This window comes from Baudoinia panamericana (assembly GCF_000338955.1).
Source record: "Baudoinia panamericana UAMH 10762 unplaced genomic scaffold BAUCOscaffold_2, whole genome shotgun sequence".
NCBI classification, from domain to species: domain Eukaryota; kingdom Fungi; phylum Ascomycota; class Dothideomycetes; order Mycosphaerellales; family Teratosphaeriaceae; genus Baudoinia; species Baudoinia panamericana.
This window is the reverse complement of record NW_006911258.1, coordinates 1,986,349-2,009,379: the sequence shown is the minus strand read 5'-3', so window position 1 is coordinate 2,009,379 and position 23,031 is coordinate 1,986,349. Positions and strand designations below refer to the sequence as shown.

The 23,031-nt window shown below is 52.9% G+C and overlaps 10 protein-coding genes across 10 annotated transcripts; 6 read left to right on the top strand and 4 right to left on the bottom strand.

Moving 5' to 3' along the window:
* Positions 1-2,309: 2,309 nt before the first annotated feature.
* Positions 2,310-2,809, bottom strand: BAUCODRAFT_30830 (uncharacterized protein). Its single transcript, XM_007674659.1, has one exon. It carries the CDS (start codon positions 2,758-2,760, stop codon positions 2,581-2,583), a length of 180 nt encoding a protein of 59 aa, XP_007672849.1. The 5' UTR covers positions 2,761-2,809; the 3' UTR covers positions 2,310-2,580.
* A 700-nt stretch (positions 2,810-3,509) lies between these two features.
* BAUCODRAFT_30829 (uncharacterized protein) lies at positions 3,510-5,581 on the bottom strand. The gene has a single exon (XM_007674658.1). The coding sequence runs from the start codon at positions 5,509-5,511 to the stop codon at positions 3,667-3,669; it is 1,845 nt and encodes a 614-aa protein (XP_007672848.1). The 5' UTR covers positions 5,512-5,581; the 3' UTR covers positions 3,510-3,666.
* A 131-nt stretch (positions 5,582-5,712) lies between these two features.
* On the top strand, positions 5,713-10,112 carry BAUCODRAFT_374081 (uncharacterized protein). The gene is made up of 2 exons (XM_007674657.1): positions 5,713-5,813; positions 5,867-10,112. The coding sequence occupies exons 1-2, from the start codon at positions 5,804-5,806 to the stop codon at positions 10,018-10,020; spliced, it is 4,164 nt and encodes a 1,387-aa protein (XP_007672847.1). The 5' UTR covers positions 5,713-5,803; the 3' UTR covers positions 10,021-10,112.
* Positions 10,113-10,439, top strand: BAUCODRAFT_374074 (uncharacterized protein). Its single transcript, XM_007674656.1, has one exon. The coding sequence runs from the start codon at positions 10,205-10,207 to the stop codon at positions 10,385-10,387; it is 183 nt and encodes a 60-aa protein (XP_007672846.1). The 5' UTR covers positions 10,113-10,204; the 3' UTR covers positions 10,388-10,439.
* Positions 10,430-12,215, bottom strand: BAUCODRAFT_30827 (uncharacterized protein). The gene is made up of 2 exons (XM_007674655.1): positions 12,025-12,215; positions 10,430-11,960 (listed from the first exon to the last, which is right to left on the bottom strand). Exons 1-2 carry the CDS (start codon positions 12,140-12,142, stop codon positions 10,492-10,494), a joined length of 1,587 nt encoding a protein of 528 aa, XP_007672845.1. The 5' UTR covers positions 12,143-12,215; the 3' UTR covers positions 10,430-10,491.
* A 358-nt stretch (positions 12,216-12,573) lies between these two features.
* BAUCODRAFT_373957 (uncharacterized protein) lies at positions 12,574-14,053 on the top strand. The gene is made up of 2 exons (XM_007674654.1): positions 12,574-12,926; positions 12,984-14,053. Exons 1-2 carry the CDS (start codon positions 12,659-12,661, stop codon positions 13,859-13,861), a joined length of 1,146 nt encoding a protein of 381 aa, XP_007672844.1. The 5' UTR covers positions 12,574-12,658; the 3' UTR covers positions 13,862-14,053.
* A 191-nt stretch (positions 14,054-14,244) lies between these two features.
* Positions 14,245-14,923, top strand: BAUCODRAFT_64329 (uncharacterized protein; the record flags this gene model as incomplete). Its single annotated transcript, XM_007674653.1, has 2 exons — positions 14,245-14,531; positions 14,626-14,923. The coding sequence occupies 2 exons, from the start codon at positions 14,245-14,247 to the stop codon at positions 14,921-14,923; spliced, it is 585 nt and encodes a 194-aa protein (XP_007672843.1).
* Positions 14,924-15,204: 281 nt separating this feature from the next.
* On the bottom strand, positions 15,205-16,347 carry BAUCODRAFT_64037 (uncharacterized protein; the record flags this gene model as incomplete). Its single annotated transcript, XM_007674652.1, has 1 exon — positions 15,205-16,347. A coding segment is annotated over one exon (1,143 nt), but the record flags the coding sequence as incomplete, so codon positions are not given.
* Positions 16,348-17,781: 1,434 nt separating this feature from the next.
* Positions 17,782-18,391, top strand: BAUCODRAFT_373961 (uncharacterized protein). Its single transcript, XM_007674651.1, has one exon. The coding sequence runs from the start codon at positions 17,957-17,959 to the stop codon at positions 18,311-18,313; it is 357 nt and encodes a 118-aa protein (XP_007672841.1). The 5' UTR covers positions 17,782-17,956; the 3' UTR covers positions 18,314-18,391.
* Positions 18,392-21,759: 3,368 nt separating this feature from the next.
* BAUCODRAFT_62639 (uncharacterized protein) lies at positions 21,760-22,446 on the top strand (the record flags this gene model as incomplete). The annotated part of the gene is made up of 3 exons (XM_007674650.1): positions 21,760-22,014; positions 22,073-22,336; positions 22,399-22,446. The coding sequence occupies 3 exons, from the start codon at positions 21,760-21,762 to the stop codon at positions 22,444-22,446; spliced, it is 567 nt and encodes a 188-aa protein (XP_007672840.1).
* Positions 22,447-23,031: the final 585 nt, after the last annotated feature.

Here is a 23,031-nt window from a genome sequence, read left to right as displayed (position 1 = left end):
GTACTAATTAGAACTTTAATTAGTTAATTAGCTTAATTAAGGACACTAATTATATTAATTATACCGATCTAAGAATAGTAGATATAAATCTCCTTTATATATAGCTATAATAGATTTTATAGTTAGAAGTTCGTATTTAACTTATATTATAAACCGACTAATTAGAATTAACTTATTACTTTATTCCGATCTTTTATATCGATTATACTTTAGCTAAGTAACACTTTACTATTAACTACTAGACTATCTAACGAGTACTAACTTTACTTATAACGAAGGAATTACTTAACTTATATTATATAAGTATAATAGTATATAATATCTATATATAGCCTTTTAGGCTCTCTACTCTATAAGTACTATACTAGCTATTATATAGTTCGCCTATAAGGAATATTACTCTATATAGGACCTTACTTTCTTCTATATAATAGAAGTCCCTTACTAATATAAAGATTAACTCTAATATATATATAAAGTTATAAGCCTTCTTTAGAGTTTTTCCTTTAAAGGCTTTAGGCTCTTTAAGCCTAAAGTAGCTACTAAAGTTACTATCTATATATATAAAGTATATACTACTTATAGAGCTTTTACTATCTCTAACTTCTTCTTTTAGTCTTACTACTTCTAGTATTTAACTAGTAGTATAAATATAGTATATAGCTATAAGCTACTATTTAAGCCTCTTAATCTCGATCTCTATTTAAAGGTAGTCTCGTCTTTCTTACTATTATTCTATCTATATAGTATTAACGACCTCGATATCGACTATTTCTTTATTAGATATCTCTATCTTAAATATTATATCTATAGATATATCTCTATAGCTCCTTATCTATACTTCGATATTAGAGAGATTAATATCTATCTTAGGCCTTATAGGCTATAATAGAGAGAAGTTATTAGAACTAATAGAGGAATATAAAGAGTTTTAGACTAAGTATCTTATAGTATATAAAGCTCTATAGACCGATTATTAGTTACTAAATAGAACTAATAACTACTTGTCTTTTAGAAGTATAGGCTCCGAGTAGTTAAGAAGCTTTTATACTAAGGCGTTATATATCTTATCTATAGTATATAGGCAATATTCTATTAGACTACTTTATATTCTATATATCTCGCTAGCCTTCTTCTATAATAATTTTATAGTTAAGAGTTTATATTTAACTTATATTATAAACCGACTAATTAGAATTAACTTATTACTTTATTCTAATCTCTTATATTAATTATACTTTAACTAAGTAATATTTTACTATTAACTACTAGACTACTTAATAAGTACTAACTCTACTTATAACGATAGAATTACCTAACTTCTATTATATAAGTACGACGGCATATAATATAGCGCTACTATAAATAAAAGAACTAAAGTATAAATATATTTCGAATATATATATTATATTCTATAGTATATAAGTAGACTATAACCGGTCACATTAACCTAAGAAGACGTCTAAGCAATGCGTCTGCTTACCCGCTTACCTGTCTTGTCGTAGTAGTAGATAGCGGCTTATTACTACGTACGAATTCTATAGTGATGCCTACCTGCCGGAGCTGTTTGCGATACGGTCGCGGACAGTGAAGCTTGGCGAACGCTCGCTTAGGGGGAACTACACACTTCATGACAAGAACGCTTACACTAAATAACATACCGATAACCGTCAATATGCGCTGCGTGCACCTCGTTCCAGCCTGTCCGACGATCGCAACAAGAGGCTGTGGCTTTTTCGCCACCCCGACAGTCACTCTGCAAAACCACGGCCTCGCCTTACTGTTGGCGGCGCACAGAAGCCAAAAGATCTCCCCCTTGAAAGAGTTCAATACGTACAACACCATCGGCATTCGTACCTTCGCTACCACTGCATTGCTCGCTTATCGTGTTGCCCACAACCTAGAACTCCCCTCTTCGTTGCGAGGATATACAGAGGCTGCGTCCCATGCCACTTTGGTTTGACACTGATCATTGCAAGCGAGCGCCTCGCCAAGGCAGTGAAAATCCCACGTCTTGTCCGTGTGCCGTCCCATTCTCCACGGTTTGCGAGACGAAGGTTAAGAACCGTATATCGTCGTGCTGATGGTGACGGGCGTTGCACTTTGCACGAGCCTCATGCGCCCAGCGACAAACCAATCGCAGCTTTGGCAGCGGAATCTAAGCGAGCCCATGCATACTTCGACTGCAGCGTTGTTTTAGCCAAACGCCACCACCTTGCACGAACCTTGTCAACACAGCCAGCATGTTACCAGACCGCGGGACCTGCTATTGATCTGAGTGGCTGTCGGTGATGAGTACGGCAAACATGCCACACGTGCCTTGACATCGTACTACCTTACAGACTCTTGCTCCAGAAAGATGCCCTTGCTGCAGAGCCAGCTCGGTGCAGGTGGCAGTAACAGTGAACCACCACGATCTCCCCACAAGAGGACATCTTCGACCACCTGTGTTGCAGTTCGGTCAAAACCATCTATTTCCGAACGATCTCCTCTCGCAAAGAGACGAAGCAGTGCTACTTTGATAGAGACGTCACCTCGATCTGGACGCAGAATTCCTCCCGCAGTTTCAACAGCCCTCTGTTATACCGCCGGTTGATGACACGTCGACGGCAGGACCATTTGTGCAGCCTTGCAGCACTCGTACCCATGACGTTTCGGCACTGGAGTACGGACCACCTCCGGCTTGCGAACGTGGTCAGATCCTCGCAAGAGGAACGAGGCATTGCCTAGGGCGGAGCTCGCAGCGCTGAACTTCCGCATGCTGGCATCGCTCGGGTGAATACGAGCTACCACAGCAGTAACCCACCGCAGCAGCCGGAGGATCCCCACCAAGCGCACGTAGAAGCTATCGAAAAGCGTCATGAGATACTTGATCCCGACTTCGGACCATCGCAACAAGTACCGTCCAGTTACGAATGCGAAGTCGCCGAGGACGAGGTCACTACGTTTGTAGGTGCTGACACGGATTCTCAAAGTGAGACCTTAGGCCATGAAAGCGAAGCGCTTTTCAAATGTTGTACACGTCCACCGTCCGACCAGTAGTGACAACTTTGATGTAGTCAAGAGACCTCGAAGGGCACGCTCAAGTGAGCCAGTGGAGGCTGCCGTAGAGGAAGCTCGCACGCCGAAACGGAACCCGATCTTCCATCTCTGCGCAGCGTGAGCGGCCGCAGGTAGACATGGCGGATCACGAAGAGACTGAGAGCGACCTTGATCCTCCACATCACACGTCTTGCTCCCCGCCCAATCGGCCGATTGAGCACATCAATAGCGGATCCCGGGATGCGACCATGTCCGACGCCGTTACGCATCTTACCGTAGCAAATACAGAGGCGGCAGCAGAAGCCAGCGGGTCCGCTCTCTGTACAGAGGCAGCCATTGGCGCCCAGCCTCCGCTCTCGAATGGACAGGAAGAATTAGTATATTGACCGCACGCGGAGAGAGCTGGCTGAGACGACATGGTCTCCGACGCAGGCGAGCACTTCCTGCGAATGGCAGCCCGAGCAAAGGCGAGTGGCGACGACGTGTGGATCTCATTCAGTTTGGGACCTGTACAAAGCGTCCGAGCCTGAAAGATGCTCGCGTCTCTGTCTTTGATCTCTCCCTCTGTGGTATCCCGAGAGAGCAGATATCTACACGCCCACATCGTAGGCTACAAACAGACGCTCAAGTGCCCGAATAAACAGCAGTAACACCCCTCCCGCACTCCACCCTCTGCTCCACACTCACCCGCCTGCCATCTCCCAGCACTGCTGTAGCGCGCGGCGTAATATGAAATCGATGCTCCTCCTTCCCACCCGTACTCCTCTTCGCCCGCTTGATCTCCGCCTCCATGTCCAAGGGCTGGAGGTACGTCGGACTTGACATGTTATTCCTCCTTCCGGTGCCTAGCTGGTAATGCTCATTGCCGCCCCAGAACACGATATCGGCGCCCCAGTTGGTCGAGTCGTCGCTACTTGTAAGATCAGTGGACGCGGAAGTGTGCGTGATGTTCCTCATCACAGCCGCGGCATGCGTGGCGCCGACGCTGAGATGCGCTAGTCGGATGGGCACAGTGGTGTTGGTGCGTTCGTCGTACTCGAACAGCCCGGATAGGCTTGGTATCTTGATTGGAGACGGCTGGACGTGTGTCCACCTACTGTTTCCCAATCCACCGTAGATTCCCGCCCCGAACGCAAAGGTATCCGCAGTCACTCTACCAAGACCTCTATTCGCTTTGGCCTCGTCTTCAGTCAAGAGTCTGCCCGTTTGTGCGGCGACTTTGGTCGCATCAACGGTGATGTAGGAATTGCTGCCGCCTGCGGCTATGCTGGTGATGGATGGGACTTGCGAGGTACCGCTGTACAGCTTCTGAGTTGGGATGAGGGACGGGGCGTCGACGATACTCGATTCGGCATTGAAGTCGAAGCCGAGCTGGCCTGACGAGTTGTCGCCCCAGGAGAATACGCGGCCGTCTCGATCAAGCGCTAATGAGTGGTAATCTCCGCAAGCAATCTTCGCAATACTGAAGCCGCGGAGGGTAGTGATCTCGTGAGGTTGGTCGTATGGCCCCTCTGGTCTAGTCAAGAATGTCAGGCCTGGTATACCGAGCTGACCGCGGGTTGGGAAGCTGTCGGAGGAAGAAGCGGTGGAGAAAACGCGGCCTTGAGAGGTCAGTAGCAAAGCATGTTCGAGACCACCATCGATCGACGTCACTTTCTCGGGAGATTTGAGGTCCTTGGGCGCGATCAGTCGGTATGAAACGGGACTTGGTGTGGTCCAAAAGGGGAGCCATGTTGACTCTGAAGGCTTGATACCCGCAGCCTGGTCCTCGGCAGACATCGGTAAGCTGTACACTTTACCACTGCGTGACAGTGCAAGTACACGGTCGCGCGACATTGAGAGTGCAACCAGGTCCTTCCCTTGTAATGTTGTTGCCGGCGATTTCGTGTCCGGGGCGTACGCAGTCCCCCACTGCAAGAGATTGCCCTTCTCATCGATCGCCGCACCAGCGTTGCGATCCAGCTTGATGTCTCGCAGCAGCATACCATCAAAGAAGTTGATGCGTCGTGGCGTCTTGATCACATTCTCGGTGCTGTCTGGAGCAGCTACTCTGCCGCTGTTGCTTCCCCAGGCATACACGCCTGGATTCTCCCACGACCGCTTGACTTGGTGATGCTGACTTGAGATCAGATCTCGATTCTCCTCCTTACTCAAGCCTGCTTTCTTCCGCGAAGCCTCGAACACCAACGCGTTCTCTTCGTCTTTCGGCGGAGCTTCCGCATGCGCGACCCTGAGCATTCCATCGTTCAAGTAGTGTTGCGTTAGTGTGGCAACACCACCAGCAATAGCGATCGCAAGGATCGATCGTAGTAGTTGTTGCTGTTTCCGATACGCTTTATCTTGATGTGACGCTGCTGCTATCCTTGCCGGTGCACTTTGCCTTGCCAGGAAGTCGGCACGTGAGGATGCTGCACGACTACATCGTGGAATAGTTCGTTGCGCTGTACGTGACAGCATCGTCCTCTCCATCGCTACACTGACTCAGGGTGAGACTGTTGTCAAGTTATGACGATACAAGAACAACAATGCTACCAGATCGACCAACGACCATTATCCAAGACTGAGCGAGTGGTGATCTCATCGGCATACAGCGGATCTACCCGAACAGCTTGCAGCGGACCTGTCTCCGGCGCTAGCGAACCTCAAGCCAGACTGAACAAACAGTGTTCGAGGCAGTTTGAATCCAATTGACCGTTAATCAGTTCGCAGTTGATCAAGCCGCGGCATTCCCGCTTGAAATAGCTGACCTTCTCAAACGGCCATGGTCAAAGGTGAATCGAATTGTGTAGCATGTCCACCAAAGCCAATCTAAAAGCCGCCAAAGCCGCTCTCGACGCCGAAGATTACGCAAAGGCTGTCGTAGAGGCTCAGATCGTGCTAGCATCTGACTCGCAAAACTACTTCGCTCGCCTTTTCCTGGCTCGCGCTCTCGAAAAGCAGGCCAAGTTCGACGACGCAGCAAAGACTTACCAAGCGGCGGCGAAGTCCAAGCCGGACGACAGCCAAGCATGGCTCGGCCTCTGCAGCGTCTATGAAGCTCAAGGTTCGAGCAAAGTCGACGAATACCGAGAGGCTGCTGTGAAAGCGGCCGTAGCTTTCGCGAATGTCGATGACAAACACCGATGTCAGACGACCATCGATAAGCTTACCACGTTTGTTAAGCAGAATGGGACAACTACGCAGTATAAGCGTGCATTAAAGGTCTTGCTGCCTGGAGGCCCGGTTTACGATTACTTGGAAGGCCGTATTCCGCATCCCTCACACACCTACTCACGCTTGGTGGAGATCACCGAGGATGAGGAAGCGAAGCGTATTCAGCGTGAGATCAACGAGCGACGAACGCGCATAGGTGCGAGACTAGGCCAAGTCACTGCCGATGTGAAGCGAGAAGTGCTTGGCTCGAGCGAGCTCGAAGGTTTGTACCAGCAAATCATCAATTGGACCAACGACGATGAGGTGCGGCACCAGTACGAGGAGAAACTACTGGAGCGAGCCTATGAACTACTGATCGTGCTTCCGGCTGAGCAAAAGCGTGCCAAGCTAGATCAGGTCCTGACGTTGGCGGAGGGAATGGTTATTGTAAAACACATATACCAGAACGCCTGGGATCTAGTGCTTGAGACGAGAGATCTTGACGACTTGAGGGGTCTTGATGTCAACATCTTGAGAGAGTATGTTGCATCTTTCCCGGATGCTGGGCTTGCGAAGATCTTGCAGGCATGGCTTAGCAGCGAGCTGTCTCCGTTCCCGCCGGCCCCGAAGAACGACAATTCGGATACGGAGGCGAAGAAGGAGATGACCGCAGAGGAACGCTTGCTCTTAATGAACGAAGGACTTTCGGCCTCCGAGCAGTCACCTTTTGCGCATCGCTTAGTTGCAGACTATTACCTTCACCTCGATGAGCACGAAACAGCCGCCGAAACCGCTCGGGCGGGCTTACAGGCTACCACGGCCGAGTCGCAAAAGCTTGGTATGACCTTTCAGAACACCCGTGATGCATTGAACAGCACCTTGGCCACGGCTCTAGTTTACTTCCAGGCACCTCGCCACCACGCAGAAGCTCACAGGCTCTTTGAGGACATCCTGCAGCGGAGGCCGATGTGGACTCCTGTACTGATAGGCCTGGGCTTGATCTTTGAGGAGACTGAAGACTACTCGGATGCAATCAACTTCCTCGCGCAAGCGCTAGAGCAAGATCCATCGAACGTACAAGTCGGCACCGAGTTGGCGTGGTGTCGTGCACTGTGTGGCGAGCACGAGCAGGCACAGCAAGAGCTAGAAAGCTATCTTCCCAAGCTAAAGGCGGACGATCCACAGGCCCGTGACCTCCGCGCTCAGGTACTGTATCGTGTAGGCGTCTGCATCTGGAATCTGGACACTTCAAAAGCCGCCCGCAAAAGCCGCGATGGCGCCTACGCCCGCTTTCTTGCCGCCATCAAAACCAACGTCAACTTTGCCCCCGCCTACACAAGTCTGGGCTACTACTACGCCGATTATGCCCGTGACCGTAAGCGTGCTCGTCAATGCTTCCAGAAAGCCTTCGAGCTATCACCAGCCGAGACGGACGCAGCGGAACATCTCGCCAAATCCTTCGCCGACCAACGCGACTGGGACATAGTGGAAGTAATCGCACAACGAGTCGTCGACTCTGGCCGCGCACGACCACCCCCTGGCTCCAAGCGAAAGGGGCTTAGCTGGCCTTACTCCGCGCTTGGAGTGGTTCAGATGAATCGGCAGGAGTACTCGCAAGCAGTTGTCAGCTTTCTAGCTGCGCTACGCATCAGCCCGGACGACTACCAGTCGTACGTCGGTCTTGGTGAGAGCTACCATAACTCGGGGAGGTACAACTCGGCTTTGCGGACGTTCAACTTCGCTCTGAACCCGCCGGAGGGGACACCGATGAAAGTCAGCGGCGAGACATGGTTTGCCAGATATATGCTTGCAAACGTGCACCGAGAGCTTGGCGATTTCGATGACGCTATTGCGGGCTTGAGGGAGGTGCTTGAGGAGAGGAGTGAAGAGTTTGGCGTGCTGGTGTCGCTGTTGCAGACGTTTGTGGAGAAGGCGTGGAGATGCTTGCAGTCGGGGCTTTATGGGCAAGCCGTTGAGAGCTCTTTGCAGGCTATTGAAACTGCCGGGGTTGTTGTTAAGGACCGGCCAAACGCTTTTAACCTTTGGAAGGCAGTCGGAGATGCCTGCCTTATCTTCTCGTGGGTACAGGCAGCCAGGCAGCGGTTTCCAAGCTCGGCAGTGTCTGGGTTGCTAAGAGCAGATACTGGGGAGGCGACTTATACTCTGCTTACAGACATCGACTTGCTGAATGCTGATACGCTGTCGCAACTGGACACGCACGGCGAGGTATCTCCAACTGCGTCCAACGAACCGATCGTGGCCGGCATTCTCGCCTACAAGCGCGCCATCTCGGCGTGCGCAAACGACCTCCACGCGCAGGCCGTCGCTTGGTACAATCTCGGCTGGGCAGAACATCGTGCGTGCGTCTGCAGCGAGCCGAAGGCGGGCAAGCATTATCTGAAGGCCGCTGTGCGCTGTTTCAAGCGTGCCATCGAGCTGGAAGCCGGCAACGCCGAGTTCTGGAACGCCCTCGGAGTCGCAACTACCACGCTAAATACTAAAGTCGCGCAGCACGCTTTCGTTCGGTCGCTTCATCTTAACGAGCTGAACGCGAAGGTATGGACGAATCTGGGCGTGCTGTATCTTCTGCAAAACGATCATGAGCTCGCGCATGCGGCGTTTGGAAGGGCGCAGTCTACTGATCCCGAATACGCTCACGCTTGGGTCGGCGAGGGGTTGATTGCTCTGCTCGTTGGCGAAACAAAGGAAGCACTGAATCACTTGACGCACGCTTTTGAGATTTCAGATGCTGTGTCTACGATTACAAAGCGGCAGTACACGCTCTCCAGCTTTGATCACATCCTCTCCGTGCAGTCAAAGTCGAGCGACCTTGCTAAGCTTATCCAGCCAGTGTTTGCGCTTGAGCAGTTGGGAACGCAGGCGCCGCAAGATCTGCCCTACCGACACCTCTCCGCCCTGTTCCTGGAGCGCGTAGGCAACTACAGCGGTGCTGTGGAAGCGCTCACGGAGATCTGCACGGCTGCTGAAGCGGAGTACGAGCAGTCCGAGAGCCTTGGTGCGCTTGGGCGCTACGCTCATGCCAAGTCTGATCTTGCCCGCTGCTTGCTTGCCTCGGCCACGACGTATGACGAAGCTACGGGACATGCTGAGACGGCGCTGGATCTTACCTCGGACGCCGATAATAGCGGCTTGGATGTGGAAGGACGGCGCCGCCTGCGGCTGTCTGCACACCTTACCGCAGGTATGTCGTTGTATAAGCTAGGCAAGACGACTAGGGCGATTGGAATGTTCCGTACGGCTTTGCAGGAAAGCAAGAATGATCCCGATGTTGTTTGCCAGCTTGTACAGGTGCTGTGGGCGCACGGCGGTGGAGAGGAGAAGAATGTGGCGAGAGAGCAATTGGTCGACTGCGCGGAGAAGCATCCTGAGCATGTCGGAAGCGTCACCCTTCTAGGAGCTATTGCTGCGTTGGACAATGATGGCGAGACCGCAAGTGCTGTCAAGGAAGACCTTGCGAACCTGCGCTTGAAGGATGACTTACAGCCTCACGAACAGGACCGGATTGAAGCTGTGCTCTCCGGCTTAGCTGCGCTCCAGGATCAGGCTGGAGTTGGTGACGTGCTGGAGGCGCAGTGTGCTATTATGCTCAGACCTGAACACTCGGTAGCGTGGTCCGAGCTATTGGAGTCGTCGGGAGATGCGTGTGTGGCGGTGATGGCGCTGAAGACAGCTCAAAAGACTTTGCCACCTCTGGGCGAGATGGGAACGGCACAGCTGGCTAGAATGTATGCTGGTGTCAGAAACTTGAGTGATGCGCAGCGTGCCGTCTTCTTAGCACCTTGGGAGAGAACGGCTTGGGTGGCAATGGAAGAGTCGTTGTCGTGATCGTGCTGCCTGCCGCGAAGTGAAGTGAGGCAACGCCGCGCATGATGCTCGAATGAATGCATGTGTAATGGCGAACAGCATAGCGATGTCTCAAGTGACTTAAACGCGGCCGAGATCATTCTGGTGAAGTGAGAGAGTGCGGATACACCGGTAGTGACCTGACGCACGCAGCTACTCACAATCAATGTCGCAGCGGGATCGTGTCCCAGATCCACGAGCCATGAAGTCCACTATGGCATCAATTATGTCATCTGGAAACATAGAACGCCCAAGCACCTCGCTAACAAATCAATATCCTCCCCAAAGCATCCGTGTTGCAGCAACATTAGAAGTGATGCCGTATGCCGCCTTCATCACCATCCACTAATTTATCGCGCCGTCAAGCCCACATACCCCATCCCCAGCTTCCATGCGTACCGATTGCAATGCGGTGGTAAACACCAAGCCACGTGAACGCGTACAGCAGCCCCATTAATACTGCATTCCGCCACTCCCGTAACCCTGTCCGACACTATCGTCCAGAGACCGGTAAGCCCCCCTCCCACGCCCTCTACCACCGCCCGCACCACGATGAAAGCCGCGATTCTGGGCGCCGCCTCTGCCGCTTCGACCGCCGCCACGACCGCCGCCGCGCTGAGCAGCAAATCCTATTCCGCCGCCAGCTCTGCCGGCGTAGCTCGTATCGGCACCATACGCTTGGCGATTCATTTGTGGCTTCGGCTTGCCTGTCGAGCCTAAGGAAGGGAAGTCTTCTTCGCGAGGGTGCTTGCGGGCATGACGTGCGTTCGGGAAGGACGCTTCGTAGGCGTCTTCGTTCCGCAACTCTTCCTCAATCCGCAGTAGCACTTTCTCGCCGACAATGGTTGCGAATTCGAAGGCTTGCGATTCGGGCACGGGCTCCCAAGTGCGGATGCGGGATGCTTCTATCGGCTTCGCCTGGCGGCGTGTTGCAAGAACGACGCAGGGTGTTGCGTTCTCCGTGTAAATTCTTGCACCCGGAGTCGCCGGCTCCACACGAGCAGCCCAGACTCTGTTCTCAAGATTGGCGATGCCCGTAACGCGCCAAGACAGCTTCGCTCCGATTCCGCCGACCTTATCGAGGATGGAGTGCGGTGCCGGACGAGGTGTGATCAAAATGTTGTTAGCAAGATGTTTGACCTCGTGATCTGGGCAATTGGGTGGCAACTTGACAAGAGTCTTGAGCTTGTCTGTGTCTGACTGGGAGATAATGTAGCCGGTGTAGAAGACGGAACGCTTGATCTTGTACGGGATCGCGTGTCGTGGCGCTGTGCCGTCGAGGATGGCCTGGTTGTGATTGTTGATCATTCGTTGGACCTCGGAGACTTCGGAGACGGGATCCATGCTGAGTTCCTGCTCTGATACTTGGACAACCTCGGCGTTGATCGGTAGTCTATCATCCGGCGCAGCTACACTCAGCGAGGCGAACGACATATTAAGCTCCTCGAAGTAGTCACGGAAGCCTTTGGTATGCTTAGGTCGGTCCTCATATATGCGAATGTCGGTGGCATTACGGTAGGTGCACACGATATCGCGCAGCAAGATCTGCTTGAAGTGCATAGTGCTGGAGAAGAGCTCGCCCATGGGGCTGACGTTAGGCTTGAGACAGACCATGTCGAAGTCTAAGCCTTTGGCAGTGATCATGCGGGAGACGAGATCGGAGAAGCCGTCCTCCTTCCGGCCAGTGATCATCACACATAGCGTGTCTTCCTCATCGGTTGAAAGCTCAACAAGGTCAACAATCTTCTGATTCCAGCATCCCTGCCACGCACGAGGTTCCTCTACGGAGACACCTTGGCCAGTGGCGGCAAGAATGGTTGGATTATGCCACCAGCCGCCGCCATGAAGGAAGTCTTGTGCTTGGAGCAAGCCGCAGGTGCCGGTGTTCCATATCTGCTTGTTAGGTAACGGAGACGCAAATACTACAGTACACGATTCGGTATCAGCCTTGTATCATGAGCCTAGTTTACTCAAGAGCCAGCCTACATGTATTGTCGAAGTCGTAGACGTGGATGTGCTTGATATGCTCAATTGGTGGCAATTGCTTGTCCTTACAGCTCCAGCGCCTCAACGCCGTAACACTGCGTCCCACCCCTCCGTTCATCATGATTTGCTCACACTAGCAGGGACATGAGGGCAAGCGACGTGTCTAAGCATCCATATCGGCCAACACCTACGGCATTCCCGATGCCGCCTCACGAAGTGCAATCGAGACACAATCTTTCGGTAGCCGGCAGAGCGGAGGTATCGGGCCGGTGACGGTGCGCTAGCGCTGGATGCATGATTAGTAAGTCGAACTAGGTGCTTTCGTTGCCTTTGGCAGAGACGAACAGCAGGTCGATCATCAACACGCTGTCTACAAGATCAATAACACGTCTTACTGCTCAGTGTCTCATCCACACACCAGCGAAATACCTTCTCAAGCCGATCTGGTCGCGCCACACGCTTGACGCCACTTCCACCCAGAGGAACGCAAGTGCACGTGCCTACCCGGCAGGAAAGCGTCCTGCTGCAACGGTCTAGATACCGCCGCAACCATTCACCGCCTCAACGAACGCATCAATCCAACAAGGCTTGACCTTCTCGCCACTACGACTTTTCCGACTCGGCTCTGATCGAGATGGAGAACGAAAAGATATCCAACCTGCTCGCTGAGCAGCGCGACAACGCCCCGGAAGACTTGCAGCACTACTTCCTCAGCTTTGAAGATTACTGGGAGCGAAAGCTGTGGCATGAGCTGACGGACATCCTGGTGAATTTTTACAATGAGCCGGAGAGTAAACCGCAGCGGTTAGTGCTGTACGAGGGGTTTGTGAAGGGTTTCGCGGACAAGATTAATCAGTTGAAGCTGGTTGAGATCGGTCTAAGTGCGGCGACGCAATGTGAAAGTATGCTGAACCGCCAAGCGAGGAACGAGAAAGGGTTCTAACATTGTTGTGTTTCAGACGAGCAAGACCGCCTCTCATTCCTCACCTCCCTCACATCCCGCGTCGACAAGCCTGCTTCACAAGACGCCTACGTCTTCGCGCTCGCACACGTCGCCTCCGTGCGCTTACGGCTAGGCCAGAAAGCCGAGTCTCGCACAGCCCTAGACAAATGCGAGAGCGTCCTCGACACCTTTGACGCCGTTGAGACAGTCGTGCACGCCTCCTTCTACCGCGTTAGCGCAGACTACTACCAACAACAGCACGACTTCGCAAATTACTACCGCACCACTCTCCTCTACCTGGCATGTGTGGAGCTCTCCGATCTTTCCGAACCAGAGCGACACCGCATAGCCTACGACCTTAGCATCGCAGCACTCGTAAGCGAAACGATCTACAACTTCGGCGAACTGCTTCTCCATACCATCCTCGACAGCCTGGAAAACACAAAGCACGCCTGGCTCCGTGATTTGCTGTTCGCCTTCAACCGCGGCGATCTGCATGCCTACACTATACTGCAATCACATCTTTCCGAAGCTCCACTACTGGCAGAGCATCAGTCCTTCCTTTACCAAAAGATATCTCTTTCCGCCCTCACACAGCTCGTGTTCTCCCGTGCGCCCCAGGACAGGGCCATGACGTTCCAGACTATCTCGCAAGAGACGAAGGTGAAGGAGGACGAGATAGAATTTCTGGTGATGAAGGCGTTGAGTCTCGGATTACTCAAAGGCAAGATCGACCAGGTTGCACAAGTCGCACGAGTATGGTGGGTGCAACCTAAAGTGCTGGAGCGGACAGGAATCGAAGGGATGAGGGGACGATTGAAGGAGTGGATGGGTGGGGTGGAGAGACTGGGAGGTTGGGTCGAAGGCGTCGGAGAGGGCGTTTGGGCGGCGTGAGGTGGGGAATTTGCGCGGTTGTGTATGCCTAGCCTCGTGGCGGTGTCCAACGAGCAGCTTGGAGAGCACATGTAAGACCATGGCATGACTAAAGGCTTGCTTCACAGCGCACGGCCTTTGTGCCTCAGGCCTGTTTAGCCGACGACGGTCGCCTCGGACCTTTCGGTGGCGCACTTGTGCTGCCCCAGGTGGAGAGTAGAAGATAGTGATTGCACACAACGTGCAATAGTGAATCATGATATAAGTATGCCAATATGCTAGCGGCAAGTAGACTGCCGCATCGCAGCTTAATGGGTGCCAGCTTATCAATCCTCTCATAATCCGTTTACAAGATTCTCGATCACCTGCGACTCTTGCAAGAACCTCGTCTACTTACAAGCAAAATGGCCGATGGATACCGCCTCACCAATCTCTTCGGCGGCGCGGTCCAATGTCCACTCCCCGCCACATTTGCAGACGTCAGCGAGATTCGTCGAGTCCCTGATAATCAAGAAGTCTGGCTTGACACTAATGGCTTAACCTCCGTGGTGTTCGATATACTTGAGCGGGTCGATGGGATGAGTGATGTGGACGCATTGCAGTTCCATCTCGACGACATCACGGAGGAGAGTGGTGCGGAAATAGATGGGGAGGTGACAGTTCTTATGAAGGGGGAGGTGCGCTTTCAGAAGTTGCCGTACGTATCTAGGCTCCCTTCTGTTTGCCCCGTTTGACTCTGTAGTGGGGAAAGGGCTGGGATGCTGACGCTGACGATATGTGCATAGGCAGGGCACGAAAGCATACGGGCTGCTGGCTACATCACTGCCCGGCGAGAAGCAGCGCGGACGTGATAACGAGCCCGATTTTGTTGCCTTGCTCCTACTGCTTGTAAGGCTGGTGGAGCAAGCGACTGATTTGATTATCACCGTCAATGTGCCGCATGTGGCCGGCACCTATGATTCTGGGGAGGTGAAGCCTGAGCAGGGCAGGTACGGAGGGCTGTTGCTGAGGGGGTTGGAGATCAGGGAGAAGATCATTGAAGGGTTCCAGATTGTGGACTGGGGCCTTTTTGGGGAGGATTAATGGTAAAAGTTCTGCTCCGAAGGGCGACTGTCGACTGGTGAGCTAGATCTGGTGACCTTTGCCTTCCAGAATCTTGTCGGACATCACGTGGACCACTGTCGTGCAGCCGACACACTCCAACTGCAAACGCTTCGACAGCCATCTCATACCAATGCTGAGCTGGTGAGACTATGCCATTCCACATTAAGAATGAGGGTAGAGCCGTTGGCTTTGGAGAACCGTTAGCTGGAACATTGATGTTGGCTAAGACGAGCAAGACCTTTCCGTGAGACTGCTGCAGCTCAATCATCGCTTAGCATAATGGATTCCAGCGCTCGGGAAACGATCTCAATGCTGTCCTCCTCTAGATCAATCACCTCGACCTCGCTCGAAACTGGTAGTTTCGCATCGCTCGGGACAAGGGATAGTGGCACACTGTCCGATTTATTTCCGCCCTCGCTCAGACTGCTCGCCGCCTTCTCAGCCCGGTATCGCTTTGCAATGGCCTCCATGACCTCCTTCTGCGTCGCACCACCTGGCAAGCCAGCCTTCACACTGGCAAAATGCGCTTTCACATACGCCGCATAGCCTTGACCCGCAGTCTCCTTCCTCGGTACCGGTTTGATCTGCAACAGCTTCCCACGGCACTGCCCACATTGCTGACGCGCAGGATCAATACTTTTCGAATGCCGCTTGAACACGGCTTCGCAATTTTCACCCTCACAACGCCAAACGTACTTGTATTCGATTTGGTAGCTATGCTTGGTTGTCACCTCAATTCCACGAGGCGCAAATGCGCGTGTGCATTTGACTCCCCAGGCCTTGAAAGAGCGGCCATGCGGTTGGTCCTTGATGCCAGAGATCATGAAGTTGGCAAGATGGCAGAACTCGTGCGCGAGGACGTTCAGGAGACGAAGCTCGTCGTCAATGACTTTCTCGGCTAGTTCAACGGAGGCGTGGTGTTTGTGGGTTGTGGTCACGCTACCGTCGGCTTGGCGCTGTTTGGTCGTCTCCCGCCGCCAGTTCGCTCTTCCGGCGGTCGTATTAAGTGTCTTGCTCCAGACAAGCTTCACACCGCCTGTTGACGCCGCAAGTTGTGCGATCTGCCTATTGGTGATCTCTGCATCCAGCTCAGCAAGGAAGCTTTCTGCGAGCTGATGCTTCCGGCTTTCCCAATCTCTACGGACACTCATCTCAGCTTTGGTGCGCTTCGACGGGCTTTGAAGCTTGCGCGGCGAGGAGAGCGGCGACGTGGAATTGACATCGCGCACCTCTCTGAGCTTCTTCGGCGACCATTCTTTCCGCGGCGAGTACTGGTCGTTCCAGTCATTGACTGTCTCTGGGTTCCAGAAGGCATCAATACTTGGTCTGTGGGGTGGCGTGGGTATTCTTGCTGTACGCTTTAATGGCGAGAGCAGACGGCCTTTAGGCGCTGATGTCGGAGGTGGCGTCACTAGCCGTCTAGGTGTGCGCTGTCTCTGCGGGCTGTAAAGGCGAGGAGGTGAAAAGCGCAGGACGGCATCGTTGTTCTCCTTGTCTGAGGAGCTACTCGGCCGTGACAGTATATCACTGCAGCTCGTCGTACAGTCTGGCGCTGGGTCTTTCTTGCTTGGTTGCTGGGGAAGACTCAGTGCATCCAGTCGCACGTTTAGCTCTGTCACGCCCAGCCCTGCATTCTCCGGTAAGAGTCTAGATGGTAGCCCGATCAGCTTGCGTGGGCTGGGCAGCTCATCTTCCGAGCCCTCAGATGACGCGTCGCTTCCGCACCAGACACTCTGCTCAACATCCCTCCCCGAGACGCTGTCTTCGACGACCAAGTTGGAATCTTCAGATCGTACGTCTGGATGAATTTCCTGTTTCGGCGAACGAACACCATCAAGGACAGTTCGCTTTGCTGGGCTGAACTTCAGGGTTTCTCGCAGTACTGAGACAGCCAAGTCCGAGGATCGCGAAACGTTCAGTGGCGCTAGCCGGATGTGTTTGCTTCGTGGTATGGCAAAAGAGCCGCGCTTGGGCACGAGGTCCAGAGAATGCACATCGTTGCCGCAGTCCACATCCTCGACCTGTACAAATGTTTTCGAGGCTTGTTTGCGAGGCGATCTTCTTATGGCGTGCTGTACTGATTCTGTGGAGTCGGTGTTTGTTTGGCTGTCGCTTAATTTTGGCTTTGATGTCGTCGGCTCCCAGTAATTCTCGGTACTACGACGTCGCAAACGCGCCATGTTACAACAGGCTCTGGGTCTCAAATGATGGTGGTAAAGTCATTACTGCCTTCGAGCAGCCAGAAGCGTTGATATTGGACGCGCGAATGCCTTCCATCGATGCGTTCCATCGTGAAGTTCGCGGAAAGCGGTTCGCCAAACCTCGGCTGTTGCCAGTGACAACGATATACCTTCCTTAATCTGCAAACCACTTCACTTCGTTCAATCATTAGCATAGACATGCTCTTTACATGCTCGGAACCATGCACACGCGCATGTTTCCTGCCCTACACTGGAGACCGCTCTGCTGCACCCACTTGATCTGGCGCCTCCCGAAGAATTCTCCCTGCATGATCGAGGTTCGAGGCGGTTTGCTTGGGCGACTGCGAATGTGTCTACCTAGTAGGAAGGAGCCCCTCGCCGCAGAGCCCGATGTAAGTCGAAGTATGTACAGTAATGTCGATCAGTTCAGTACAATGTATGAAGCCACCGCTCCTTGCTGAAGCGCTACGTAATGCACTCCCTCTGCTCACCCTGCGTACACATGTTTCACCCGTGGCATGCCACAGTCTTGGCGTTCATCTAGATCGAGTCTCGATAACAGGCGGCTTCAGATGAAAACTGCCGCCCTAGGCTCACTCGGCATCGCTGCCATTCTTGTGCTTCTCTGGAACTGGCCGTCTGCCGTAAGTACAGTTTGAAGCCTAAGGGTACCCTCCGGGCAGCCTACATTGCGCATTCCGCAAGACACATCCCGAGTACAGAAAGCACTGGTCGTTCCTAAAACGCGCTTTGACGACGTCCGCTGGCTAGCTGGCCTAGACCCGTCAGCCAACCTTTCCCAGTTCCACTTATGCAGCTGACCTCTTGCGGCTCCTTTACTGCCTTTGTGTATACTACAGACGTACGACCTGAGTTGCAATACCTCCAGCCGAGGGTGATTGCGGGTCTCGAATTCTGCGCATGTCTGTCGTATCTTCTGGACTACTACGACGCCTTACCGCAATACTCACTCTTCCTACACGCAACTGAAGATCAGTGGCACAATGATGTGTTCTCTAAACCCACCAATCAACCAGATACGTTGCGTAGCTTACGGATGGAGAACATTAACGCAGCCGGTTACGTCAGCTTGCGGTGTAAGCCACATCCGGGTTGCCCGCCAGATATCGAGCCCACGACCCCGGCGGCTCCTGATGGACATGTCTGAAACATCAACAAGACACAAAGTGATGCACCGCCGCTTCTCGGCGGGCCGTGCTGCGCACAGTTTAGGGTGAGTCGGAGCACGATTCTCCAGCGACCGCGTGAACAGTACGAGTGGAATGCTTCGTTGAGCTTCCGAGGCTGGTAGGGTCGACGATTTCAGGACCGGGTGGATGTTCGAGAAGCTTTGGCATATTGTGTTGGGGATGGAATCCGTGCAGTAAGTATCTCTCCATTCAACGTTTCAACGGCACTGACCGACTGTGAACAGCTGCCCAAGGTACGAACAGTGCCGATGCGACAACTTCGGCTGGTGTGGACCATTGGCTTCTGGAGAGTTACTGACGCCGGCGGTATCGAGCTGACGGTATTGAGTGTTCTTCGGCCCATAGTGCGGAGCTTGCCAGGGCTGAAGAGCTCTCAATGTTAGACTTTTGATATCGCGCTGAACGATACGACAAGAAGCGTAAGCTCTTCAACGTAATCAACCGGAACCAATGTTGCTGGCCCAGGTTATCGATGGGTGCCCGCAAGTGCTAGGACAGCGGACACGGTGAGCACAACATAGCGCTCCATACAGTGTTGCCCGCAGAAGCATCCGACAGACTTTCGCAATGGCCGTAAGGCTGCAGGACATTGCAATTGAGGCTCTCGAGCTGCCCATTGAGCGACACGGTATCGTCCTTCGTTTAACGCCTAGCTGCCCTGTTCGCTCGTGGACTTGATGCAGAAGCGATGTTGTCGGCATCAAGCTCGATTATCGTGGGAGGGAGACCCATGTTCGCAATGCAGCAATCGCATATGCCGGCCCTGAGCTGAGAAGGATATCATTGTTGCTCACGAACGTGGTAGGAGCTGAAGCACTCCGCACAAATTCCGCTGTTGGGGTTGTCAAACCCTTTGCTCGCTGTTGGAGACGCTTGAGAAGTACTCTGGAAGTATTGCATTCTCGGGTGATCGGAGCGTTAGTTGCTTTCACGTGCTGCAACTCACTGTTATGGTTAACGTCGGCCTCTGAGGCACTACAATTTGCACAGTGGATCATGCGACTCTTCGACACTGACGGTGATAAGCTTGTTCGTCGGTCTCCGTGGTGGTCTACACCTTGCAGATAGCAGGCCGCCAGGTTTGAGCCTTCCAAAAAGGGCCATCAAACCTCGTACAATAGTGCCTCGGATACTCGGTAAGGTTCCTTGTATGGCCCGAAACTCTCGGTAAACATGGGTTAAATTACGGCGCCGGCTCTATGCTCGTTGCGCAGCCGGTCAGCACAGATACTGAACGCGAATTCTGCGAGCGCCAGTGATGGGGTACACGCAAAGCGTCAAGGCGGTGTCTGTGTGCACGATAGTATGCTTGCTTCCGCCCTTTTTGTTGAAACCTGCCTAACCCGGCAATTTCAGCCCTACGAAGAGCGCCCTACTAAGCAATATATGAGCTAATGACGGAAAGGATCGCGGGATATGGCGCGGTACAGCCAGGAAGGCTCGAAGATTGAAGCCGGCCCTAAGTAGACCAAATGCATGTGGGGTAGATAGTAGTCACTAAGTTAGACAGCACTCCGCACGTGGTGCGGCGGTGCCCGCAGTCCTGTCAGAGACGGAGGGATATTGAGCCATGTAGACGTCGAAGCAACATCGAAAGGCGAACCACAGACCTTGTGTCGATTTCGCGTTAGTAGAAGTGCTCTATGCTTGTGGATGATTGATCGTAGTCGGAGCAGAAAGGCGCTGAGGTCGCTGTGCATTTGCTTGGTCACATGAAGGTCATACGCTGAGGAGCGAGGCCGGCATCAGTGGCCACTCAGCCACATGGGTCTTCCAGCCCAGAGATTTGAGCGCGACAGCTTGGTAATACTTCTTTGCCGGCAGGGACACTACCATCCATCCCGTCCGAGGTTCTCGAAATCGTTGTCGGTTTCTCGGGACGCCGAAGCTCGACTCGGAGAAGCGTGAGCTTGGTCTGAGCAATCAACTAACCACAGAGGGTTACCTGCCGCTTTCAGCCCTACCCGTTAAGTCGCTGCAAGCTGTCATTGGACGGCTCAAATAGCATGGCACCGATCTCCTGTCGGTCGCTCATGTATGCGTGCATTCTTGCATCCAAGGACCCGTGGCATCAAGCGTACAAGCTCAGCCGCACATGCAAGGCCATACTCGACCGAATGGCCTCAACACGGTCAAGTGCGATGTAGGGGAAATTCTTCGGATTTTGACGACCTGCTACGGTTCACGGCCTGGAACGGCTACGGCGAGCACCAGATGCTTCACCGAAGCCTTAGGGTACATGAAGTTGCTGACTGAGCGATTTGTTGGTGGTCGAGACTCCATGAATACCCATGCGGGACGTCAAACGGACAAGGTACCGACAACTTCGCCCTATGAGACCCTGCTGCTGGTGCCGATCCTTAACACACCTAGGGACTAGCATGCCTAGCTTGCACATCATTGACGGTACTCGACCGGATGTAAGCTCCTACAAGTACGCAGCTTGTCCTGCAGCGGAGGTAGACAGGCTATTTCGAAAATCTGTCAACGAGACCTGAAGAGTGTGTTGTTTACGCGAAGCTTCTTCTTTTTTGAATGGTACAATCACGTATCTGCTAAGCTTGAAAATCAACAGCCTCCTTCGCATATATATCCTAGGGCTCTTTGGTAGGCTGGCCCAGCAGCCTAGTACTCGAACAGTAAGCTGGATAGGCTACCTGTAGCCCGCTCCCGCATAGCGTACGGCCAATCACAACACGTCACGGCACCTACTGCCAACGTCTTTCCAACACTGTTCTGTTCGAACAGACCCTTTAACAAGAGTTAAGACGTTGGTTGCAGCGTTGGGTACTGGACCATGGCTGCGGCAGACGTTATGACTCCAACGATGATCGATCTCAAATCTGTCGCTGTTTGGGAAGGCAGATCAGTACGTATGACCTGAGAAGAATCTATCTGCTGTCCAGTCCCACCTTCTCCGCTTGCATGACGATAGCGTCGGAGCGCTATTGTGTCTGCTTGCTCTGCACAATGCCGCTCTAGTGCACTCATTCCCACGAGGACTTCAACACTCCCTTATCCCATCGTCAGCGGTTGGTGGCCGAGCGTTTTCTGTTGTGACGCTCACTGACTGTACTAGGGCACACCGCCTCTCTACAGAGACTGTCGAAAAGGGCACCATTCTGCATGCGTGGACTTAGATCGGTATACCATGTCGAACTTTAGTCTATTGCTTCCTCAGGAGCAAGAGGACCATGTATATCTCGATCCGAATCTTGAATTTGTTACCCACACCATCGAACCTCCACAGACTTTAGATGTCTATGCTGAGCCACTACTGGCACCGGGCGCCGGGTTTGGTTCGTCCTTCGATGGGTCTCAACATTTGTACCCTCAACCGAACACATCTCAACCGCAATTCGACGCGTACTTGGGAGCGGATGACCCATTGATGCAGCCATCGATGACTACGGATGTGCTATCGTATCCTGCAATCAATCCAGCCAGTCCGCAATACCGTGACGATTATGCGTGGCCGCAGGATTTTGTGACGAGCGGTCCGTCCACCCTACCGAGATACCTCTCGCCGGAGGAGACTCACACAAGACCAACAAGATCAGCGTCGTTTGCCTCACTCCCAGGTTCCATGGCAAGCTTCAGTACACAATCGGAGGTTTCCAGAAGTGTGTCGCCGAATGCAGGTGAGATGGCTCGATGGGTGCGAAGTCCGCCGTAACACGAACCCGAGACGGCGTAAGCTAACCTGATTATCTTAGGGCTACGAGGTTGCGGAAGGTGATTGGAAGTGCTCATACCAGGGTTGCACGTCTAAGTCTACGTTCACCCGAGGTTGCGACTTGCGTAAACATTACAAAAGACATACCAAGTCTCTGTTCTGCCGTCACGAAGGCTGCCCTCAGTCGATGGGAGGCGGCTTCTCCAGTAAGAAGGACCGCGCGCGGCACGAGGCGAAGCACAATCCGACAATATCCTGCGAATTGGATGACTGTCCGCGATTATTTAGCAGGGTTGATAATATGGTGAGTTCATGGATCCGCTATCCGAGTAGGGAGACAAGTGACTGACGAAGCGTGACATGCAGAAGGACCACGTAAGGCGCGTGCATAAGCGGAGCGCGGTTCACCAATGAGCCAACTCCTTTGGAAACCTGACGCTTTCGGAAGCCTATTCTTCGCGACGCACCTTGTACGCTGGCCGGACTACCCAGTATCTCTATGTCCTCTCTGGAAGCATACTTCATGGCCCCATCGTCAAGCATGTCCACAATGCTACAGCTCCTTTGTGCCATTCCAGCTTTTGCGCACACACAGTCCATCGACCGCTCTGCATCATCAAGGTCATGTTCAACGGCAGTCGCTGTAGAGGTCGTCGTTGCAACAGGATGTTCCGCTTGCTCACGTGCGAACCGCGAACTAGGTCCCGAAAAGCTACGTAGACGCAAGTGCTGGCAGTCAAAGTACTGCTCGATTGTCGCGTCACGTTCGCCGGGAACTTGTGGCCTTGCCATGACTAGCTGTGGCAGGGTATCGCTGTCGAAGCCGCTACCCATACCCTCAAAAGCAACTGGCCAAGCTATGGTGGTACTACTCGCCCATGGATGGGCGAATTGCGAGTTGACACAGAAATGTAGATCGGTAGCTGAAAACGGGGTGCTTGGGTGTGGGAGGCCTTACCGCAGAACTCTAGCGCTAAGTTCACCGATGGCCCAGGCCAG